Source organism: Wolffia australiana, chromosome 4, assembly GCF_029677425.1.
Source record: "Wolffia australiana isolate 7733 chromosome 4, ASM2967742v1".
NCBI lineage: Eukaryota > Viridiplantae > Streptophyta > Magnoliopsida > Alismatales > Araceae > Wolffia > Wolffia australiana.
The window spans coordinates 16803667-16824719 of NC_135838.1; the positions used below are offsets into that span (position 1 = coordinate 16803667).

The 21053-nt window shown below is 39.8% G+C and overlaps 1 protein-coding gene across 2 annotated transcripts; it reads left to right on the plus strand.

Annotated features, from left to right (window-relative positions):
* The first annotated feature begins 17816 nt into the window (after positions 1-17816).
* Positions 17817-20677, plus strand: LOC144702111 (agamous-like MADS-box protein AP1). Of its 2 annotated transcripts, none has more exons than XM_078573999.1 (8): positions 17817-18230; positions 19035-19113; positions 19243-19307; positions 19377-19476; positions 19574-19615; positions 19700-19771; positions 19858-20030; positions 20121-20677. In XM_078573999.1, the coding sequence occupies exons 1-8, from the start codon at positions 18046-18048 to the stop codon at positions 20212-20214; spliced, it is 810 nt and encodes a 269-aa protein (XP_078430125.1). In that variant the 5' UTR covers positions 17817-18045; the 3' UTR covers positions 20215-20677. The 2 variants fall into 2 exon arrangements, with proteins under 2 accessions (XP_078430125.1, XP_078430126.1); XM_078574000.1 differs by having other exon boundaries at positions 17909-18230; positions 19730-19771.
* The last annotated feature ends 376 nt before the right edge of the window (positions 20678-21053 follow it).

Consider the following 21053-nt stretch of genomic DNA (forward strand, 5'->3'; position numbering starts at 1 on the left):
AAGACACTCTTGTTAGTTGACTGAGAAAATGAGAATGAAGATAGGAAAATCTTAGTTTTGGGTGGCCTGGGTGCCTAAAATGGTTGCCTCTTCCCTATTTATACTTCAAATATTTCATGAAAATCTGTTAACTAAAAGTATATCCACCAATGCCCCAATAATCTTATGTGTGTGACCCTCTAGAGGCATGTATCATTCTAGTTAATAACTTAAATGGATATATAATAATTTTTGCCTAACTTATCAATTAAGTATATCAACTTATAGATCAATTGACTAAGGATAATTTTAACCCAGTCGACAGGTCAAATTTTCAGGCATTAGTTTGCCAAACTAATGCCTTGTGCTCTAGAAGATAAAGTAAAGCCTGAATTCACTCATGGAACCTTCATTATCATTGGTTACCTTATATGTGTAATTTTTCATTCACATAAGACTTCCAAGTGACTTTGGGCATGGTTAATCACCAAACCCTAATTTGTCATTCGATTAGTAATGATGCATAAGGGGGATCATTAGAGAACGCCTTCTCCAATATTATTACTACTCTAGCTAGGGATTTAATTGCGGTGTCTTCCTTGAGCCAGTATCATCTTATATCAAGGGCAGATGATCCTGTTTTAACCACTCAATTGCCTCTGCATACTTATTACTATATTCGAGCTAAGACTTATTTGAATCCCATGGTTGGAGACTCGTAAGCCATGGTCAAAACGTAACATTTCGTCCAACGAATGTGCTTGGTATCTCAGGTAAACATATCACTTATATACATGTGACATAAATCAACTTGATTGATGTTTAGGTATAATACTATTTAGGGATTCATACGGATCAATTTAGTGAACTCTTTCTCTAAAGAGCACTTACCACTTGTCCTTAGTCTCTCTTAACTAATAGCCATAGGATCAGTCATACTTATCCTCTAAGTAGGATCAGATATTGATATTTTATCCACATCATTTTATGTCCATATTGATTATCCATCGAATAGTAATACTTAGAATATGTGTTTAAGGGCTGGTGATCACTATATTATGAGGTCATCATAATTCACTAGGTCATTGCATGTATTCATTGACTTTATTAGAAACATCACACTTCAATAGTAACTAATAAGTATTTCTTTCAATGAGCTTAAACAAAACATGTTGGTGTGGTTGCCTTGACAGCCACATAATATTTATCTATCACTTTCTTTCAATAACCAACTTCCACCTCATTTTTATTAGTCATAATGATCAATTTCTAAAACTTTGAAGTTACCAAAAATACTCAAACTCAATACTAACATGTTGGGGATTATATTGTTTATCCACATAATATTTATCCATTACCTACCACCAGTATTCTCACGATCAAGATGATTTGTTTTAACTGGATAACTGGCATGTAGCTAGCTTCCTCTTGTCTTGATGAAAGTTTAAAAGAACTTATGATGGCAGACGTCATCGAGGTCATCATCCGGTCGGTACCGAGGACGATGGCTTGGTACCTAGATAGGGGGTATCAGACTTCGACGGTGTTGTCGTTCGACGGATGATAAACCCTAATGGGTATATGTAACTACGATGTAATGAGTTATGCGTCCTATGTGTCGTATGTTCAGGCTCCGACTCGAGGGACGCAATGAGCTCGTACTCCAAAGGGGTCGCCGGGTGACGGCAACGTTGGCCTCTCGAACCTCGTCGGAGGGACGAAGACATCTACGGCCAAATAGAATCACTCCGTAGGGCTCGCACGTAACGGACGGACTCGTCCGTACTGGTAAGACGCTCACGTGTGTTTGTAGTTTTCTCTCAATTCTTTCCTCTCTCACCTACATAGCACAAGCATGGTGAAGCCAAGACGAAAGTACACTGCGAAAGGTAAAATAACAAGCGGTGGAGAGAGGATGTACCTCATCGTCGGGCGGCTCGTCGTGCTGGTAGTATGTCGATTCAGCAACCGGAGAGGGTTCAGTGGAGAGGAGCCAGAGAGGAATCGGCGGCTCGACTGGCGGCTTGGTGTGGGAGCTATAATGGAGGGTTAGAGGAGAGGAGGGCGACCAAGGATGAGATGGGGAGCCCCACAATGGCGAGACGGCTCAAGCGATCTGGCTGGATCTGGCGGTGCCCCGATGAGGGTCAACACCGACGGAACCAAATAGCAAAGACGGGCGAAGACAGGCAACCGGATTGGATGCAAGTCTATGCAGATGGCCGAGAAAGGGCGGCGACGGCACAGCAACTTCCGTTGGCAACGATGGGATTCACGCAATTCGGAGGTCGTCAACGGTTAGTGGCGACTAGGCTAAATGCGGCAGTGATTGCCTAGTAGCGATCAGCCAGGATGAGGTCCAGTAACATTCACAACGGCGCTCAACCCCTTCCAGATCGATATGGCTGGGACGCTCCACAATCGCTGGGTTCATTTATAAAATATTAAAAACTCAACAGAAGTATGGTTCAAATTAGGCAGATCAGCTTTCATTTTAATAGAAAACAACTCAAATCAGGCAAATTCAATATCAGTTTTAGATACCAGATGTATATTGAGACGATTCATATTTTAGAAAGATAATTGTGGTAACCAAATAGTACATTATCTTGTAGTACATAGTACATATATATTACGAGAGAGGGTCCGAAAAAATTGATTTTGGGTCCCCGTCCAGCTTTATGGCGTGTTTTAAGTACTCGTACTCAAATGGCGTAAAGTAATAAAATACTGGGAAGAAACCCACTCGACGCCGCAAGCTGAAGTATTCAATCTTAAATTAGTATAAAAATACTGGGAAGAGACCCATTCAACGCCGTAATCAGATATCATATACGATAGACGCCAGCACAATCTCAGCAGAAGATCCCACTCCTCTCTTTCTCTCCATACTCGCTCTATATTAATCTTTCCGTCCATATCAGTATATCTGCGCAATCTTTCCATCACTATCGTTATACGAAATTGTCTCCATCGTCAATAAAATAGTATGGACGTGGCCCATCTTTCTTCAGTGTTCCCTACGCCAATTCAAATGTCCCCGCTAAAAAACATATGTTAGCGTTCCGCATGGCATACTACTTGTCACCAAGATGTCCTACATTAGAAAATTATCCAAACGATGCAGACACAACATTATAATTTCTTGACCGATTCCCTGCCTCTACTAAACAACGACCCAACATGCAACTACCCGTATGATACTTCCAATTTCAGAAAAACACTTATTGAACAACGACCCAACAGGGTTACGATTGACCTTCAAAGTTACCATCATAAAACTTTGAAAAAAAAACGAGCGGGCACTACTAGACAGCTACTGGTCGTTTTTCCTTCTTGGGTTATAGAAATTTACCCGTATGGCACTTGCAATTTGGGTTATGATTTTCCATCAAAGTTACCTTCATAAAACTTTGAAAACAAAAAGAGTGCCGACAGAACTACATAACTACTCGTCCTATTCCCTGCCTCAGTTATAGAAAACTACCAGTATGGCACTTCCAATTATGGCAACACACTTATTGCACAATGGCCCTACAGGGTTTAGATTTACCATCAAAGCTCCCTTCATAAAAACTTTGAAAAAAAAAGGGTTAATATCACGGTTCAGCCTAAAGTTTTCCAAAAATTCGAGTTACAGCCCTATCTTTTTTTTCGCCGCGTCACAGCCCGAAACGCCCATTTGGTCCGCCGCTGCAGCCCGGGCATGACGTGGACTCGACGAGGCTGCCAGGTGGAATTCTGGTGGCGTCCACGTAAGCGGAATCCACCTGGCAGACACGTGGAGTCCACGTCATAACGCGATTTGAAGAAAGTGAGAAATAGGAACAATTAGTCACCTGGGAGTGAGTCACCCGGGAGAGAGCGCAGAAGGGCGGTGAAGGAGAAGGAGACGGTGGAGAAGGAGGAAGAAAGGGCGTCGGGGAGAAGGGGCTTCCATTTTACGTGAGCTTCATTGGAGAGGAGAGGAGAGCTCGTTGCGAGCTTCTTCTTGTCTACGGGCGTTCCACGAGGTAGGGTTCTTGGCTCTATGTCCCTACTAAGGTTCTAATCAGGCAGATCGTTCCTTTTTGCTGCGTCACTTGGGCGATCTATAGGGCATTTAGTTTGAGGAAATACATTTCAGTCTTACCGTTTTATGCACATTCCACCTGCATATTCCTATTCCCAAATACATTGAGCCAGTTTTCTCTTCTTCCTTTCTCTCCTGAATAGAACACCTAGGTTCGTATCAGAGGCCACTTCAACTAAAACACTTTTTGTAGCCATTCAGGCCCACTGATCTGCTAATTAGAGGTCTAAGATATACCTATGTAACATTGATTTTTTTTTAACACAAACTTTGTAATGTTAAATTCCTCAAGGTGATATTGATCTGAGGAAAGTCGTATAAAACCAGAGCGAACATCTATTCAACAGAGTTTGAAGCTATCCTACCGTCTATTTCTTGATATCGCTGCCAATTTGTGGGCCAAATTGGTGAAATCTAATGAAAATTTAATGACGATGGATTAGCATTGAATGGTTTGAGTCATTCTTCCGCGTGTTCATTCACTTAATCATGGGTCATCTCCTAGTTTTTTCTCGGATTTTTCATGTTTATTTTCGACGAATGTATCCTGCTGCGTGTCGGTCGACAGTTCTTGCGTGTGAAAATTGTCCTAAAATTCTCTTGGCTATTTTTTTATCACCGCTAATTTCTGGCCCATATTGCTGAAATGTTTTGCAAATTTAATGATGATGAGTAAGCATTGAATGGTTTGACTAATTCATCTGCATATTCATTTGCTGAGTCATCGTTCATCTCCTCGTTTTTTCTCAGATTTTTCATGTATATTTTCTAAGAATGTATCTTATTGCGCGTCGATTGACAGTACTGGCTTTTGAAAATTGCCTTAAACATTCATTGCCTAGGCTGTAGAAGCTATCCTACTGTCTATTTCTTGTTATTGCCGGCAATTTCTGGCCCATGTTGCTGAAATTTTATGAAAATTTAATGACGATGGATTAACATTGAATGGTTTGAGTCATTCATCCGCGTGTTCATTCTGTGATAGGTCGATTTTAAATGATCTTTAGTTGGGATAGGTGGATTTTAAATGATCTTATAATTTGTTAGATATAACCATCTTTCTATCTGTGGACTGTTTCCTTGTGTGGTGACCTGCTGGTTTTTTTAAACCGCAGAGGATATCTGTGGACTGTATATCTCAATCTTTATGTCAGTTTATTAATGTGTTTTTTCTACATGATTTCTTACCTATCAATGTACATATCTACAGTCTTTCTGTCTAGCTACGTAGCTCTCTATCTTTGTACATATCTACCTTGATGCAAAATTCCTTTTTAACCCATACGTTTTGGAATTCTAATTGACTTAGCTCCTCGGCTCAATGCGAACACCCTTTTGTTTTTTTGCGTTTTTAGGCGTTCTTCTATTCTTTGACGGTGGACGCTTGGCTTTAAGTAATGTAAGTTTTTATTATCTTTATTTTTCCCTTTGTACTTAAATATTGTATTTTTTATTATTTCTAATGTAATTTCAGATATCTGTTTGTCATAGAAGAATGTAAGATCTCCTTGGTAATTTAAGTATTTTGCACGCATGATCAATTACTGTTTTCCATCTATCTCTTATACAGGGCTGATGACGAGTGTAAGGTGTTTGGTTCTGATTACGATAGCGATGATGACTCTGAATATGATATAGGTAGGGAAGAGGAGGAAAGTGAAGTGTATTTAAGTGCCCCCGACGAATATTCGAGTGACGAATGGGATGAGGAATTGGAAGACGGCCACAGACTTAGAAACGAACATGTCCAACAACAAACATTTGTTGCTGGATATCATAGCGAGTATGATGATTCCGAGGGTGACATGTTAATCCCCAATGATACCGATGATGAGGATGAAAATGGAAGGTACATATACAGGCGGAAGACGTATGATCCAGGCTGTCCCACTGAGAGTTTTATATTTCAATTGGGCATGAAATTTGAATCGGCTTCTCAGTTTAGGGCAGTTGTAAAGGACCATGCTATATGGAACGGATTCAACATCACTTTTCCAAGGTCCGGTGACCGGAAAGTTGAAGTTGTTTGCAAGGGATGTTGCCCGTGGAGGATATACGCTAGTTGGGATAGAACGAGAGAGGCGTTTGTAGTGAAAACGCTTAATGATACTCATTTGTGTACTAGAGCTCCGAGGAACAGCCAAGCCGATTATCATTGGGTTGCAAAACACTTTTTAAAGAAAATTCGAATGAATATGGATTTGAAGGTGGCAGATATGATGCGGGAAATAAATGAACTATTCGGAATCACCGTTTCAAAGCAAACCTGTTATAGAGCTAGGTCCGAGGCGCGCATGAAGCTTCGAAGAACTTTGGACGACCATTATCACATGCTTCCTGCATATGTTGCCGAGTTAAAAAAGGTAAATAGGAATGGTACTTTTGAGCTGGTTCTTGATAGAGCGACTCCAGATTATTTGGTTAGGTTTAAGCGCCTCTACATATGTTTTGATTCCATAGCAAGAGGGTTTCTTGAAGGTTGTAGACGAGTCATTGGATTGGACGGATGTTTTTTGAAGACCCAACTTAAAGGCCAACTATTGAGTGCTGTTGGGAAGGAAGGGAATAATCAAATGTTCCCCATTGCCTGGGCGGTAGTCGAAGGTGAAAATCAATCTTCGTGGACTTTGTTTATTCAGCTTCTGATGAATGATTTAGGAATGGTTGACGGAAATGGCTGGACTCTTATTAGCGATCAGCAGAAGGTACATATGTTTTTTATTTCTTTGAACTCTTAATGCTTATCGTCCAACAACTGTAGTATTTTAACAGATTGGTCCTGTCTAACATCGTGCAGGGACTGGAAAATGCAGTGGCAAATTTATTACCCAATGCGGAGCATAGGAATTGTGCTAGGCACATCTATGCAAATTGGAAGAAGAAAGGGCATTCTACAGAAATTTTGAAGAACTTATTCTGGAGAGCTGTGAAGTCTACAACGCATGAAGATATCCAACGGATTATGAGGGAGATGAGCACAGTGAATCCACAAGCTGCGCAAGACTTCCAAGACATAGGTATAAAGAAGTTTTGCAGGGCGTACATTAGTAGGGATACAAAGTGTGAGGTGATTGACAACAACATTTGCGAGTGCTTCAACAATTACATCATACATGCTAGATCTAAGCCTATCATAGACATGCTGGAAGAAATTAGAGGTGCAGTCATGCAGAGAGTAGCAAAAAAAAGGGAGTTGTTTTCTAACAGAAATGATACGTTATGCCCCCGGATAAGGGAGTTGGTCGAAGAGAACAAGAAGAAGTCAAGGACATGCACTCTTAGGCATGCGGGGAAGTATCAATTCGAGGTTACAGACTTGGGAAGCAGATTCCTTGCCCCCATGCTATATCTTGCATTCATTGGATCAAGGAGGACCCCGTCATTTTTGTCAGTGAGTGGTTGAAGAAAGATGTCTACCAACTAGCATATAGTTACGGTATCCCGCCAATGAAAGGAAAAAACTTATGGTGCAAAGCTGACGGGAGCTATCTTTTCCCTCCTCTTGTGAGGAGACAACCTGGAAGGCGCAAGCTGAAGAGGAAAATTGACGTCAGTGAGAAAGAACCCATGGTACAAAGACTATCGAAGAAAGGCGTGCATATCACGTGCTCCCTCTGCCACCAAGTTAGCCATAATCAGAAGACATGTACCGAACGAAGAATAGAAGCTGGAGGCCAAGTACAGTTTTAATTTTATGCCCAACTTTGTTTACATGCTTCTTTGAGTTTTTTCAACGTTAACTAATAAAGTTGTTTGATCAATCATGCAGGGATCTCAGCAGTCTACATATCCGCCAATTATCAAAGAATGCAGGGATCGCCGGTGAAGTTGCAATGGGGCGACGAAACCTCAATGCGCTCGACCTTATTGTTCACGTGCACTGTCAGAACATTTGTAGAACATGATTTACTTGTTATTTAATGATATGAACAATTTCCGTATTCGCTATATATGTGGCCGTCTATGGGGTCCTCTATCACAATTGATATGTTTCTCTTCGTTTATGTTAATATCTATCTCATCAGATATGTTTTGATAGAATGTCCTCTCTACATATTCACGTCTATATCCTTATATATGTCTATCTTTATCTCAAAGTCTGTATTGATCTACGCGTATTTATGATTCTATCCTTATCTTTACCTCTTTATACATTTCTGTTGATCTACTTCTATTTATGTCTCGGCTTCTCAGTTTCTGTTGATCTACTCAAGGGGGCTTATTTAAAATTTGTGCCTAATCATTCAAGAAAAGAATTTATACATTTGCCTTCAATCGTGGTCGTAATGATTTGTCAAAACATTTCAAACGCTGTTTATGATGTTGCTTTTAATGTGAATGGTTTTATCGACATAGATGTGTATCAATAATTCCTGTTAAAAACGTCATGAAATTTGTATGTGTTTGCTTCCTCAGGTGGCATAATTTCAAACATTTAGAAGACAATTTCATTAGGCATTAGATCAGCATTATAATGTAATTTGCTTAATTTCCTCAGGCCTGCTCAATTAACTCATTAACCAAAACGATAAACCAAACTAAACATTAAGTGCAATAACCAGAAGTTAGCATGCGAAAGTGGGGATACAACTTTAAATTCCTTTAGTTGCACAACAACATCAGTTATGGACGGCCTGTCATGGGGATACATATTCGCCTTATATTCTTGGGTCCACAATACTGCATACATCTCCCTGTTCCAGTTTTGTTTGATCTCTCTGAGTAATGTGGGTTCTGTCCACATCAATTGCTGGCCTTCCAGTAACGAGCTCAAGCAAAACAACCCCAAAACTGTAAATATCAGTTTTCTCAGACATTCTATTTGTTTGAACGCATCTGCACAAGAAAATTTAAAGTTAAAAATTTATAGATTTCTTATATTTAGAGACACCTACAATTCTATAAATTTGACATTAAATTATGATAAAAATTTAAGGTGGAAGATCATCTCCCACGCCAAGATTCTCGTGGAATGGGAAGTCGGCTGAACTGATTAACAAAAGCAAATATAATTATTGTCTAACAGAAATTGGTACTTATGAATGAACAAAAAAAATGTCTTATTAAGAATAATGTTCATATTACAAAAAAAGAAATTATTGACTAGTGGATAGCTCACTTACCTGCAGTGCCTGCGTCAGAGCCAAGAGCTCTCCGCACTATTCAGTAAGTGCTCGTTCTTCACAGACCACCTCAGCAAGATCAGAAGCAACACTCTGCATTCCTTCAACCTGGTGAAAAATTATACACGGGCCTACTAAATTTCCAATTGCTGCTTCCCAGTAAATGATGAGATTTATCTGGTGAAAAAGAAACCCTTTGGCAGAGACATAAGACTTGGAAAGCTAATGATTCAAGAACCTCAGTTGCAGATGAGAGGGCCTCTCCAATCTGATTGATAACAACCTGGGAAGGAATACTTTCTCAGATTTTTATCACAAAATTCAAGGTAGTTAAAAATTTACATTCCACTTGGGAAGTTAAATTTAGTAGAATTAAGATAGATTGAAATTGAGATAGATTGCGATATTTAGATTGCGATATCATACTTCCCAAATTGAAGATCAATCAAACCTGGAGCTCTGGTCGAATGCGCCGACGGTGCCACTGTGGCTATCAGCAGGCATGGGAGTCAGCCACTGAGAGTAATCACGATCGAAATACTCCCAATCCGGAAGCATAATCCCAGAGATTCCAAGGATACCGAAGATATAAGTGGCGGTCATCTTCTTGACGGAGAAGGTCTAGAAAGCCACAACAAGAACAACCACTCCCAACATAACCAGGCACGTCCGTAGAACATCTTCTCTGCCCACATCCTCCTGTTCTAAGAACCCTAGAATAGCAAGCGCAAATGGGCAAATGGGTATGGAAGAGCATGAATTTAGCTTGCCCATCTCCTCTTTCTCCCATGGCACCTCCGTGGCCCGGGCTCAGGTGTTGATGACGGTGTTGCAGGTGAGGACCGTCGGCGCGACAGAGTCGAGTGGCCGCTTCAGCCGAGTGACGGCGAGAAAGAGGAAGAAAGGGCGTGGTCCCCATTGTGGCCAAAGTCCTTGATCAGCGCGAAAGCCCCTTCTCCCCGACGCCCTTTCTTCCTCCTTCTCCACCGTCTCCTTCTCCTTCACCACCCTTCTGCGCTCTCTCCCGGGTGACTCACTCCCAGGTGACTAATCATTCCTATTTCTCACTTTCTTCAAATCGCGTTATGACGTGGACTCCACGTGTCTGCCAGGTGGATTCCGCTTACGTGGACGCCGCCAGAATTCCACCTGGCAGCCACGTCGAGTCCACGTCACGCCCGGGCTACGGCGGTGGACCAAATGGGCGTTTTGGGCTGTGACGCGGCAAAAAATAAGATAGGGCTGTAACTCGAATTTTCGGAAAACTTTAGGCTGAACCGTGATATTAACCCAAAAAAAAATGTGCGGAGACAACTTGACCGCTACTCGTTAGATTCTCTGCCTAAATTATAGAAATCCAGACACAGTGACTATTCTAAAATTGATAAGACGTTTAATATTAAACGGGGCCCGTTATATGAAATTATTAGTTTAATATTCAATTATTAGAATGGAACAATTAGATATCTAAACATGTGATACTTCCAATTTGAAAAATAGAATTATAACAACAGCCTAGCAGGGTTATAATTTACCATCAAATTTACATTCACAAAACTTGGGAAAAAAACGAGCAGAAACAACAACATAACTAGTCGTCCTCCCTGCCCCAATTATGGAAAACCACACTCATTGACTCGTCAAACTTTTATTTTATCAAACCATTATGATAGCACAGCTACTATTCAACGGCCCAAAATATATCAAAAGATTATTATTTTAGTTTAATGTTAATGGATATTTCCTGCTGAATTATTCTTTTGTGGAACAATAAGATATTACAATGTCTACGTAGTAGCCAAAGGCCATAACTGGACTGTAGGGTGTTAAGGAAGCAGAAGACAAAGACAAAGAAGTAGAGTGAACCACTCAGTAGCCACATCAGCAAAGCGGATCCAATAGGATTTTTAATAAAGATTAGCTAGTAAGAATTGAACACGTACCCTATACTCGTTAAGAGAAAAAGACAGATAGGATTAAATATAAGTTCAAATATAAAGGGGTAGGATTCACTCTAGATAGGATTAAACTTAGACGGATAGGATCTCATCAAGGTAGATAACAAACTGACGGTTAGGATAGAACTCATTCTAGCCGTTATAACAATTATAACGACTAGGATTTAATCGTTTATAACAAACTATTATATAATAAGAACCAATGTTTGTTGAAATATTAGCGGATTTCAAATGATCTAATATCATCATCTCTCACTCTATCTCTTCTTCTTCATTCTCTCTACTTTTCTTCTACCTATAGTAGAGTGAACAACTCGGAAGCCACATTGGCAAACCGGATCCAATAGGATTTTTAATAAAGATTAGCTAGTAAGAATTGAACACATACCCTATACTCGTTAAAGGAAATAGACGGATAGGATTAAATATAGGTTCAAATATAGACGGGTAGGATTCAATCTAGATAGGATTAAACTTAGACGTATCGGATCTCATCAAGATAGATAACAAACTAACGGTTAGGATAAAACTCGTTCTAGCCGTTATAACAAATATAACTGCTAGAATTAAAACATGTATAACAAACTATTATATGGTATTATAAATAAGAACCAATGTTCGACGAAACAAGAATGAAGGTGGAAGAAAAGGAGTAGAGAGAATGAAGAAGAAGAGATAGAGTGGGAGATGATGATATTAGATCATTTGAAATTCGCTAATATTTCATCGAACATTGGTTCTTATTTATAATACCATATAATAGTTTGTTATAATTGTTATAACGGCTAGAACGAGTTCTATCCTAACCATCAGTCTGTTATCTACCTTGATGAGATCCTATCCGTCTAAGTTTAATACTATCTAGATTGAATCCTACCCGTCTATATTTAATCCTATCCCTCCATTTCTCTTAACGAGTATATGGTACGTGTTCGATTCTTACTAGTTAATCTTTATTAAAAATCCTATTGGATCCACTTTCCTGACGTGGCTGCCGAGTTGTTCACCCTACTTCTTCATCTTTGTCTTCTTCTTCCTTAACACCCCCCTTCAAGCGAAACGGCAGAGGAGCGACATTGAGCTTGTCCCGAAGAATAGAAAAAAGAGCTTTAGGAAGCGGCTTTGTGAGCACATCAGCTATTTGTCCATTGCTTGGAATGAATCTGATTTGTAATTTCTTCTCTGCAACTTGTTCTCGGACAAAATGGAAGTCGATCTTCACATTTTTTTTCCTAGCATGAAAAATGGGGTTAGCTGAAAGATAAGTAGCTCCAAAGTATTGGGGCTGTTTTTGTGCTGATTGTGGAGCTCCTTTAAGAAAGATTGAATCCATAGAACTTCTGAGGCCACATTTTCCAAAGCTTTATACTCAGCTTCAGTGCTCGACCTTACAACTATTGGCTGCTTTTTAAAGCTCCATGAGACTAAATTATTTCCTACGTACACTAAGAATGCACCAGTAGATCGTCTGTCAACTTGATCTCCAGCCCAATCTGCATCACTAAAGACATTGATAGTTAAATCCGATTTTTTATGAAATAACAAACCGTATAAAATTTTTCAGTTTAAAAACCTTAATAAATGTTTTAAAAACTTCCAATCCTCATTTGTGGGCAAATGCATTTTCTGACTGGCTTTACTTCCAGCATAAGAAATATCGGGTCTAGTTAGTGTCAAATATTGTAAAGATCCTACTATCTTTCGATATAAAGTATGATCTATAGTGCTTTCTTCTGTAAGTATTGCTTTTGATAAACTACAAGGAGTACGAGATGCTTTGTAATGTTCCATATTGGACTGATGTAGAATTTGTGAAATATATTTTGACTGTGAGAGTATATATCCATTGTCATTTTTAATAAACTCGATTCCAAGAAAATAATGCGCAGGTCCAAGATCTTTAATTGCAAAAACAGACTGTAATTGTGAGATTAAGTGAGTAATGTCAGATGGATGTGGTGAGATTTTAGGAACATCATCAACATAAATGATAACAAAAATAGAATGATTTAAAAAAAATTTAAAGAAAAAGGATGTATCAGTTTTCGATCCAGAAAAACCGTGTTAAGAAATACAGCCAATTTTTGTAAACCAAGCTCTTGGCGACTGCGTAAGACCATATATGGACTTATTAAGTTTACAAACATGATTTGGAAAATTAGGATTTTTAAAACCCGGAGGTTGCTCCATATATATTGTTTCATTTAGATCACCATGTAAGAATGCGTTGGAGAAATCCAGTTTATGAATTTTCCAGTCATGGCTAACAGGAATTGAAAGTAACAAGGGAATGGTTGTGTGTTTTACCACAGGACTGAAATTTTCATTGTAATCAAAACCCTCTTTCTGGTTAAATCCTTTAGCAACCATTCTGGCTTTGTACTTTTCTATACTACCATTTGAGTCATATTTAATCCTGTAAACCCATTTATATCCAATACCATGAAATTTTGATGTCTAGGTACTAAATCCCACCTGTTATTTCGCATTAAAGCATGTATTTCAGTAGTCATAGCATTCATCCAATCACTACTTTTGGATGCTATGCTAAATTAGTTGGTTCTTTATTATGAACAGAAAGAGTTAAACATTGATGAAGTGGATGTTTTATTGCAGCAAATACTAAGCGTTTCTTTCGGTTTTGTGTTTCTTTTGACACAAAAGTATTTAGATTACTTCCTTCTTGCAAGTAGATGTCTGAAAGACTCTTAGTCTTTGAGATATCACCTTGCTCAGGAGAATAATCTAGTGTACTTAGAATCAATTTTCCTAAGGCTGAAGGATTATTCGGATTACATGTTAGCATTTTGACAGATTCATTAAGACACTGAATGTTCATAAGAATTTCAGCATTTTCAACATTCTCTGATGTCTGTTCTGATTGATCACTTAAATCAGCAGACACTTTGTCTCTGTTATAAGAACGATCTACCTAATCAGTTTCAGAATTTGAAATATCATCAATTTCAGGAAAAACATCACTACTTCTAGCTATTTTTGGATCATGAAATGACCCAAGCACTCCTTCATTGTTGAGTACATCTGGACATGTATCAAAAGGAAACATTTCTTCAAAGAATATAACATGTCTAGAAATTTAAAAAAAGTGCATGTAAGAAGTGACAGACACCAGTACCCCGGATGTGGAGAGCTATACTCCAAGAAAACGCATTTTTCTGACTTGGGATCTAATTTATTCTTTGCATAAGGCTTCAGAAAAGGGTGACAAAGGCATCCAAACGTTTTAAGTACAGAATAATCTGGTTTATTTTTTAAAATGATTTCATATGGAGACTTATGATTCAATACTGATGTAACTAATCCATTAATAAGAAAAGCTGATGTTACTACTGCTTCATCCCAAAAAATTTTTGGCATTTTAGCATGATGCAGTAATGTAAGTGCAGTTTCGACTATATGTCAATGTTTCCTTTCAGCTGTACTGTTTTTTTCTGGGGTATGGGGACATGATACCCTGTGAACAATGCCAGCTGTTTTTAAGTATGGGTTGAGAGCTTGATACTCTCCACCCCAATCAGATTTTAAGTATTTTATTTTAGATGAAAACTGTTTTTCAACTTGTTTTCGAAATTGTATGAATTTGTCAAAAATGTCACTTTTTCATTTAAGTGGAAAAATCCATGAATATTTACTAAAATCATCTAAAAATATAACATAATACAAATAACCTGAGTGAGACATGATCGGTGTTGGTCCCCATAGATCTGAATGAATAACTTCCAACGCATGATTAGAAAGATGGTTAGTAGAAATGAAAGGTAGTCTATGAGATTTGAAACACTGCAAGAATCACATATAAGTTTTTGTTTGCAATGAAAGAAGGGAAGTCCAAATTTATGGACAATAGTTTTCAACACTTTAAAATGAGTATGTCCTAATCTTGAATGCCAATTTTTAAACGAGGTCTTTTCTCCAATGTTGGCACATTTTGTCGAAGGATTATCCAGAAAGTAGAGCCCATTCTTAGTTGTTCCTCGGAGAAGAATTTGGTTGGTTGTTTTGTCCTTCACAAAACAATAAGAAGAATTAAATTCAACAAAAACATTATTGTCAGTGGTCAATTTATGTATTGATAAAATATTTTTAGTAATTTCTGGAACATGCAGAATATGATTTAGAAAAAGAGTTTTGTCAGAGGTAGTAATTTTTTATGATCCAATTGCTAAAATATTCAAACCTTCTCCATTACCTATGTGAAGATGGTCATTCCCTTGATACGCCGGTGATTGCATTATAACATTCTGATCAGCTGTGACATGATGGGTAGCTCCACTGTCAGGATACCATCCACCATTCTCAGCAGAGTAAGCTTGTGGTCTGTTGCTTTGACTGCTGCCTTGAGAGTTGTGAACCTTGATGTTTGAAAATTGTATTAAATCTTGACAATCTCTAGCTCAATGCCCATATTGTGAGCAGATTTTGCATCGAGGTTGAAATCGTTGATTTCTACCTCTGCCTTGATATTGACCACGATTTTGATAGTAACTTCTTTGGTAGTTGTTTCTTCTTGGATTGGAAACTTCTGATTGATAAGTCTGTCTTTGAGTAGCATTAGCCATCAGAGGAAATCCATTTGACTTTTCCTTCTGATGATGCACAAGATAAGCATCATGAGCTAATAGATTTGTAACAATTTTCTCAAATCCCATTCGATCAAGATTAGAATTTATGCTAGCCACAAAATGAGCATATTCTGGCGGTAATCCATTCAAAAATGTATAGATTTTGTTTGGTTCATATCCCGGATATTCCAGAGCTTCTGCAATACCTCTGAAATGTTGAACATATTCTTCTATGGTCATTGTTCCTTTCCCAATGTTGTGGAATTTTCGATTCAATCCCACAATTCTTGACTGATTTCTTCCGGCAAAGGTGCTTTCCAGCATTTCCGATACTTCTTTTGCTGACTTAGCTTTGACGGCGTGCGGCAAAATTGATTCGGAGATGGTCGATTGCAAAAATCCCAAAACTTGTTGATCGCATCTCCACCAATTCTTGAATTCAGGATTTTCCAGAATATTCCCATTTTTTTCTGAAATAGAAACTCGAGGTGGTAAACTATTTATAAAACTAGTTAAACCGTACCCGTTCAGCAGTGGGAGAAGAATATTTCTCCAAATTTGATAATTGTCAGCTTGAAGCTTGATGGACGCAACGTTTCCTAGCGGAACAACAATGGAGACTCCTCCAAGAAAACTTGGGCTGGAGGGAACAATGGCAGCAGTGACGGTAGTCGTGGTGAGCTTCTCTTCAGCCATGCTAGATGCACTTCTGGGGCTCTGATACCATGTGAAGATTCTTGAATCTTTTGTTTACTCAAGAACAAGAATGGAGGTAGAAGAAAAGGAGTAGAGAGAATGAAGAAGAAGAGATAGAGTGAGAGATGATGATATTAGATCATTTGAAATCCGCTAATATTTCATTGAACATTGGTTCTTATTTATAATACCATATAATAGTTTGTTATAAATGTTTTAATCCTAGCTGTTTTAATTGTTATAACGGCTAGAACGAGTTCTATCCTAACAGTCAGTTTGTTATCTACCTTGATGAGATCCTATCCGTCTATATTTGATCCTATCTGGATTGAATCCTACCCGTCTATATTTGAACCTATATTTAATCCTATCCGTCTATTTCTCTTATTGAGTATAGGGTACGTGTTCAATTCTACTAGCTAATCTTTATTAAAACTTCTATTGGATCGGCTTTGCTGATGTGGCTGCTGAGTTGTTCACTCTACTTCTTCGTCTTCATGTTCTTCTTCCTTAACATAGGGTACTTCCGATTTCGGAAGCATGATTATTGAACAACGCCCCACGAGGTTATGATTTATATTCAAAGTTACCTCCACAAAACTTTGAAAAAAAGTTGGAAACGCAACTAGATAACTTCTCGTCGTGTTTCCTGCCCCAATGATAGAAAATTACGCGCAATTCCTCCTCCAAATTCGACGGCCCAAATCATATGAGTTTTATATTAAATTATTATTTTATGGAACAGTTGGGTATTAGAGTGTCTATGACTCTTATGTAGTAGCGAAAAGCCATATCCGGAACATATTTTAATTCCAATTCCGGAAGTACAACTATTGAAGAACCTCCCAACTTGGTTATGATTTTCCATCGAACTTACCTTCATAAGAAAAAATTAAGACACAACCGGATAACTTCTCGTCGAATAGAAAACTACAACGAAAGACTCTTCCAAATTCGATAATACAAGTAATAATCAACGATCCGAACCGGGATAACGCCGTATGCCCTTCATCGATCAACGATCATAGATAACACAACACACAACGAGAGGGCTCAGAACTCGACACGTATCCGGATAGGACAGATCCACGTCAGCAGATTCCGAGACTGGCACTGGATTCCGAGAGACACGTAAGCAGAAAACGGCGTCATCAAGAGGACGTCATTCCTTGGACGTCACAGCCATGGAGGGAGCAGAGATGAACGGCGATAAAGGGGGCAGCTGAGGGGGGAGGGGGGAGAGGGAGAGCCGTTGGATTGTGAGCGTAGTTTGGAGAGGAAGTTGGATTTTTTGATAGATATGCAAGACTCGCGGGGGGGGTTCAGAGCTTTAGTACGAACCAGCCTCGGGATCGCGTGCGAGCAAGTCAGCCAATGGCAGATCGACAACGCAGGGGGTTAAACCGGGGGGTTTCTTAAAAACCGCTCTTTTTCCTCGATGTGCGCCTTTGCTCGGTCCCGTCGGTGCGGGTCCTGGTCCTCTTGGTCGCATATAAATACATTTTGTTCACTCTACTGATAAAGCTCTGGCCTCTTCTCCCCGGTCAGCGTCAGCCACCGCTGGCCTCTCTCGCAATTCACCGGCTTTTCAAGAACCGCGGTTGAGATTTGTTCCGAGGAAGAGTAAGTCCGCCATGGGGAGAGGAAGAGTGCAACTGAAGAGGATCGAGAACAAGGTCAATCGCCAGGTGACCTTCTCCAAGAGAAGGTCCGGGTTGCTGAAGAAGGCCCACGAGATCTCCGTTCTCTGCGACGCCGAGGTCGCCCTTATCATTTTTTCCAACAAGGGCAAGCTCTACGAGTACTCCTCCGATTCCAGGTACGAAAATTACCCGTTCTGATGTAATTCTCCGATTTTTTTTGAGTTTTTTCATGGTGCTGGGTTTTAGGAGGAGGAGACGGGAAAGTCAGTCCATGGTAGGATTTTTTTTTTTGTGAATGGGCGTCAGCGTTAGTCCGTACTGAGCAAGCTTGCGCTATGAACTGAAACAAAAGGCTTTCCAGTTTAGTTTAGATTAGGAGAAATAACGTTCGTAGTTATCTTTGATAGTTTTTATTTCCTTCTTTGACTTTCCTGTCACGTCTGAAAGTGGTGCAACTCTTTCCCTCTAACCTTATCCCCCCCGTCTGGTATCTAGCTTACTTTTCCCATGTAGACGCCTCTCGATAACATCGTTGACGTTCGAAGGAAAAAAGAGAAGCTAGACGGATTTCCACATCTCACCGCCTTCTGAAGAGAGATTACTCTCAGATGACATGCCGATGAGCTACGCAAGTTTTTCTTGCTGGGTATTTCCGTCTTGTTTAATCTACAGCGTTATCTGGTCAAAGGAACTGCACAAAAGTGGAAAGACCCGAACCATCATAAAAATCTACGTTCCATCAGGGGGTACTTTCAAGTTCTGTCGATTTATTTATGGATGCTTATTTTGGTGTTAAACTATCATATGGTTCTTTATGTTTGTGGCTTCTTGACTAGGATAAGATAGAGGTGAAATTTACGCAGAGTCTCTGTAATATTGTTCATCTTGAGAATGGCGTCGGCAATTATCTTGTTCGTGTGCGATTTAGAAACCCAAGTTTCTATGGTGAGTTTTGATTTGTACCTTCTCTCTTTATGTAGGATGGAAAAGATTCTTCAACGATACGAGCGATATTCCTGTGATCATCGAGATATTGGATTAGATGATCCGAAGTTGCAGGTACGAATGTTACGAAATAAAATTCCTTTCTTCGTCATGTAAATTTCTGGAAATCTCTTTTTTATTGGATGCTTGCTTTTGCTGTCAATAAGCCTTATGAAGAACGACACTAGTGACTAAATCCCGCAGGAAACATGGCTCGTCGAATACGGGAAGCAAAAAGCCGAGATTGAATCCTTGCTGAAGAGTCAAAGGTAGATATACGAACTTCGAACGACACGGCTCTGAAACAATGCTTCCTCCCCGCTGACTGGCATTTCCAGGCACTTAATGGGAGAAGATCTTGACGGCTTGAAGTTCAAGGATCTCCAGCGCCTAGAGTTGCAGCTGGAAGTGGGACTTAGAGAAATACGAGCAAGAATGGTGAGCATTTCGCCTAGTCCGTAAAATTTTCTTTCCCATTTAGTGGAGCATAAGTGACGATTGAGAAAATTTACATCCGTTTTCCATCCATTTTCAGAACAGTGTCTTGTTCGATTCGATCACAGAGCTACAGAGAAAGGTGAGATCCAGCAAAGCTAGTTCCCTTACCATGAATCGATAGATTTACCTTCACTGCGGGGTTGAATACATTCTAATCCTTCAGGGGGCCCATGGCCCATTTATTTTTCGGCAGGAAGAGAATCTCAAAGAGCAGAACAACGCTCTAGATTGCATGGTTTGTGATCCCAAACTTTGAACATAATCTTAAAATCGAAGACCCACATCTGACATACGTCTTCATAAAACTTGTTTCTTCGTCAGCTCAAGGAGAAGGAGAGCGTAATAGCGTGCCTAGAGCAAAGGGCCCAGTGGGACGTGCACCCATTTTACCTTCATCATCAAGGAAATCAAAACCAGAGCGCTTCAGGCAGCTCTTCCCCACCTCCGTTCTTGTCTCTGGCAAGCGACCTGCCGGCCACCACACTAAATATTGGGTGTGCTCCAAACTCCTGCATGAAAAAATATATTAGGCACGAACATAAGTCGATTTAAGTACTTTTTGGCAACTAAAACGCCTCATGCAGGATTTACGAACCTGCGGCAGAAGAGCACCCCCCAACGACGCCTCTTGGTAGCGTTCTGCCGCACTGGATGATCGGCCACCTAAGTTGCACCTAGTTACTCTCTTTTTTTGCCGTCTTATAATTAAATATTTATATCTATATCTCTCTCTCTCTCTTTCCTCTGTCTCTCCCTCCCTTTCTACCTTCCTCTCTCTCATCTTCTCTCTCTCTCTCTCTCTCTCTCTCTCTCTCTCTCTCTCTCTCTCTCTCTCTCTCTCTCTCTCTCTCTCTCTCTCTCTCTCTCTCTCTCTCCCTCTCTCCCTCTCTCTCTCTCTCTCTCTCTCTCTCTCTCTCTCTCTCTCTCTCTCTCTCTCTCTCTCTCTCTCTCTCTCTCTCTATTTATCTCTCTCTCTCGATCTCTCTATCTCTATATCTCTCTCTCGATCTCTCTATCTCCCTCCCGCTCTCGCCTAGGGTTGGGAGTTGCTTGAAATTATGGAACGTGCAAACTTTGTAAATTATAGTGATTTAAAAGGAAGGAAATTTGGAATATCCTCTTGCACTCGTAATTTTACTAGCGCAAACTGAGTCGACTGCTGAACTGTTGGATGAAGGCTGCATGAATATTCTCTTCTGGAACTACTTGAACCCTTCACTTCCGGTGTTTATCATGCCTTCATTTGTTAAGGGCAAGATACTCTCTTCCGCCATTTATATTTTTTCTCCATCTCCTTTTCTCTCTTCACATGCAACAAGTTAAAGTCATTAGGAATGTCTCTCGCGGGTTCTCTCTCTTCGTCGCTGTCCATCCGCATATGGTGGAGAACATGGCGTTATCTTTTATGAGCGAGATGCTTCACACCACCGAGGATGTGTCCCTACCTGAATTCGTCAACTTTTAACGCCAAACAAATTACAACGTTCAATGTATCACACCATTCTCCTTATTTTCAG

Bases quoted from the DNA above. Each gene is read 5' to 3' on its own strand.
- LOC144702111 (XM_078573999.1), top strand. From the start codon at position 18,046: ATGGGGAGAGGAAGAGTGCAACTGAAGAGGATCGAGAACAAGGTCAAT. The intron at 19,477-19,573 runs GTGAGCATTTCG...ATCCATTTTCAG, and splicing joins GAGAAATACGAGCAAGAATG to AACAGTGTCTTGTTCGATTC. The intron at 20,031-20,120 runs GTGTGCTCCAAA...CGCCTCATGCAG, and splicing joins GCCACCACACTAAATATTGG to GATTTACGAACCTGCGGCAG.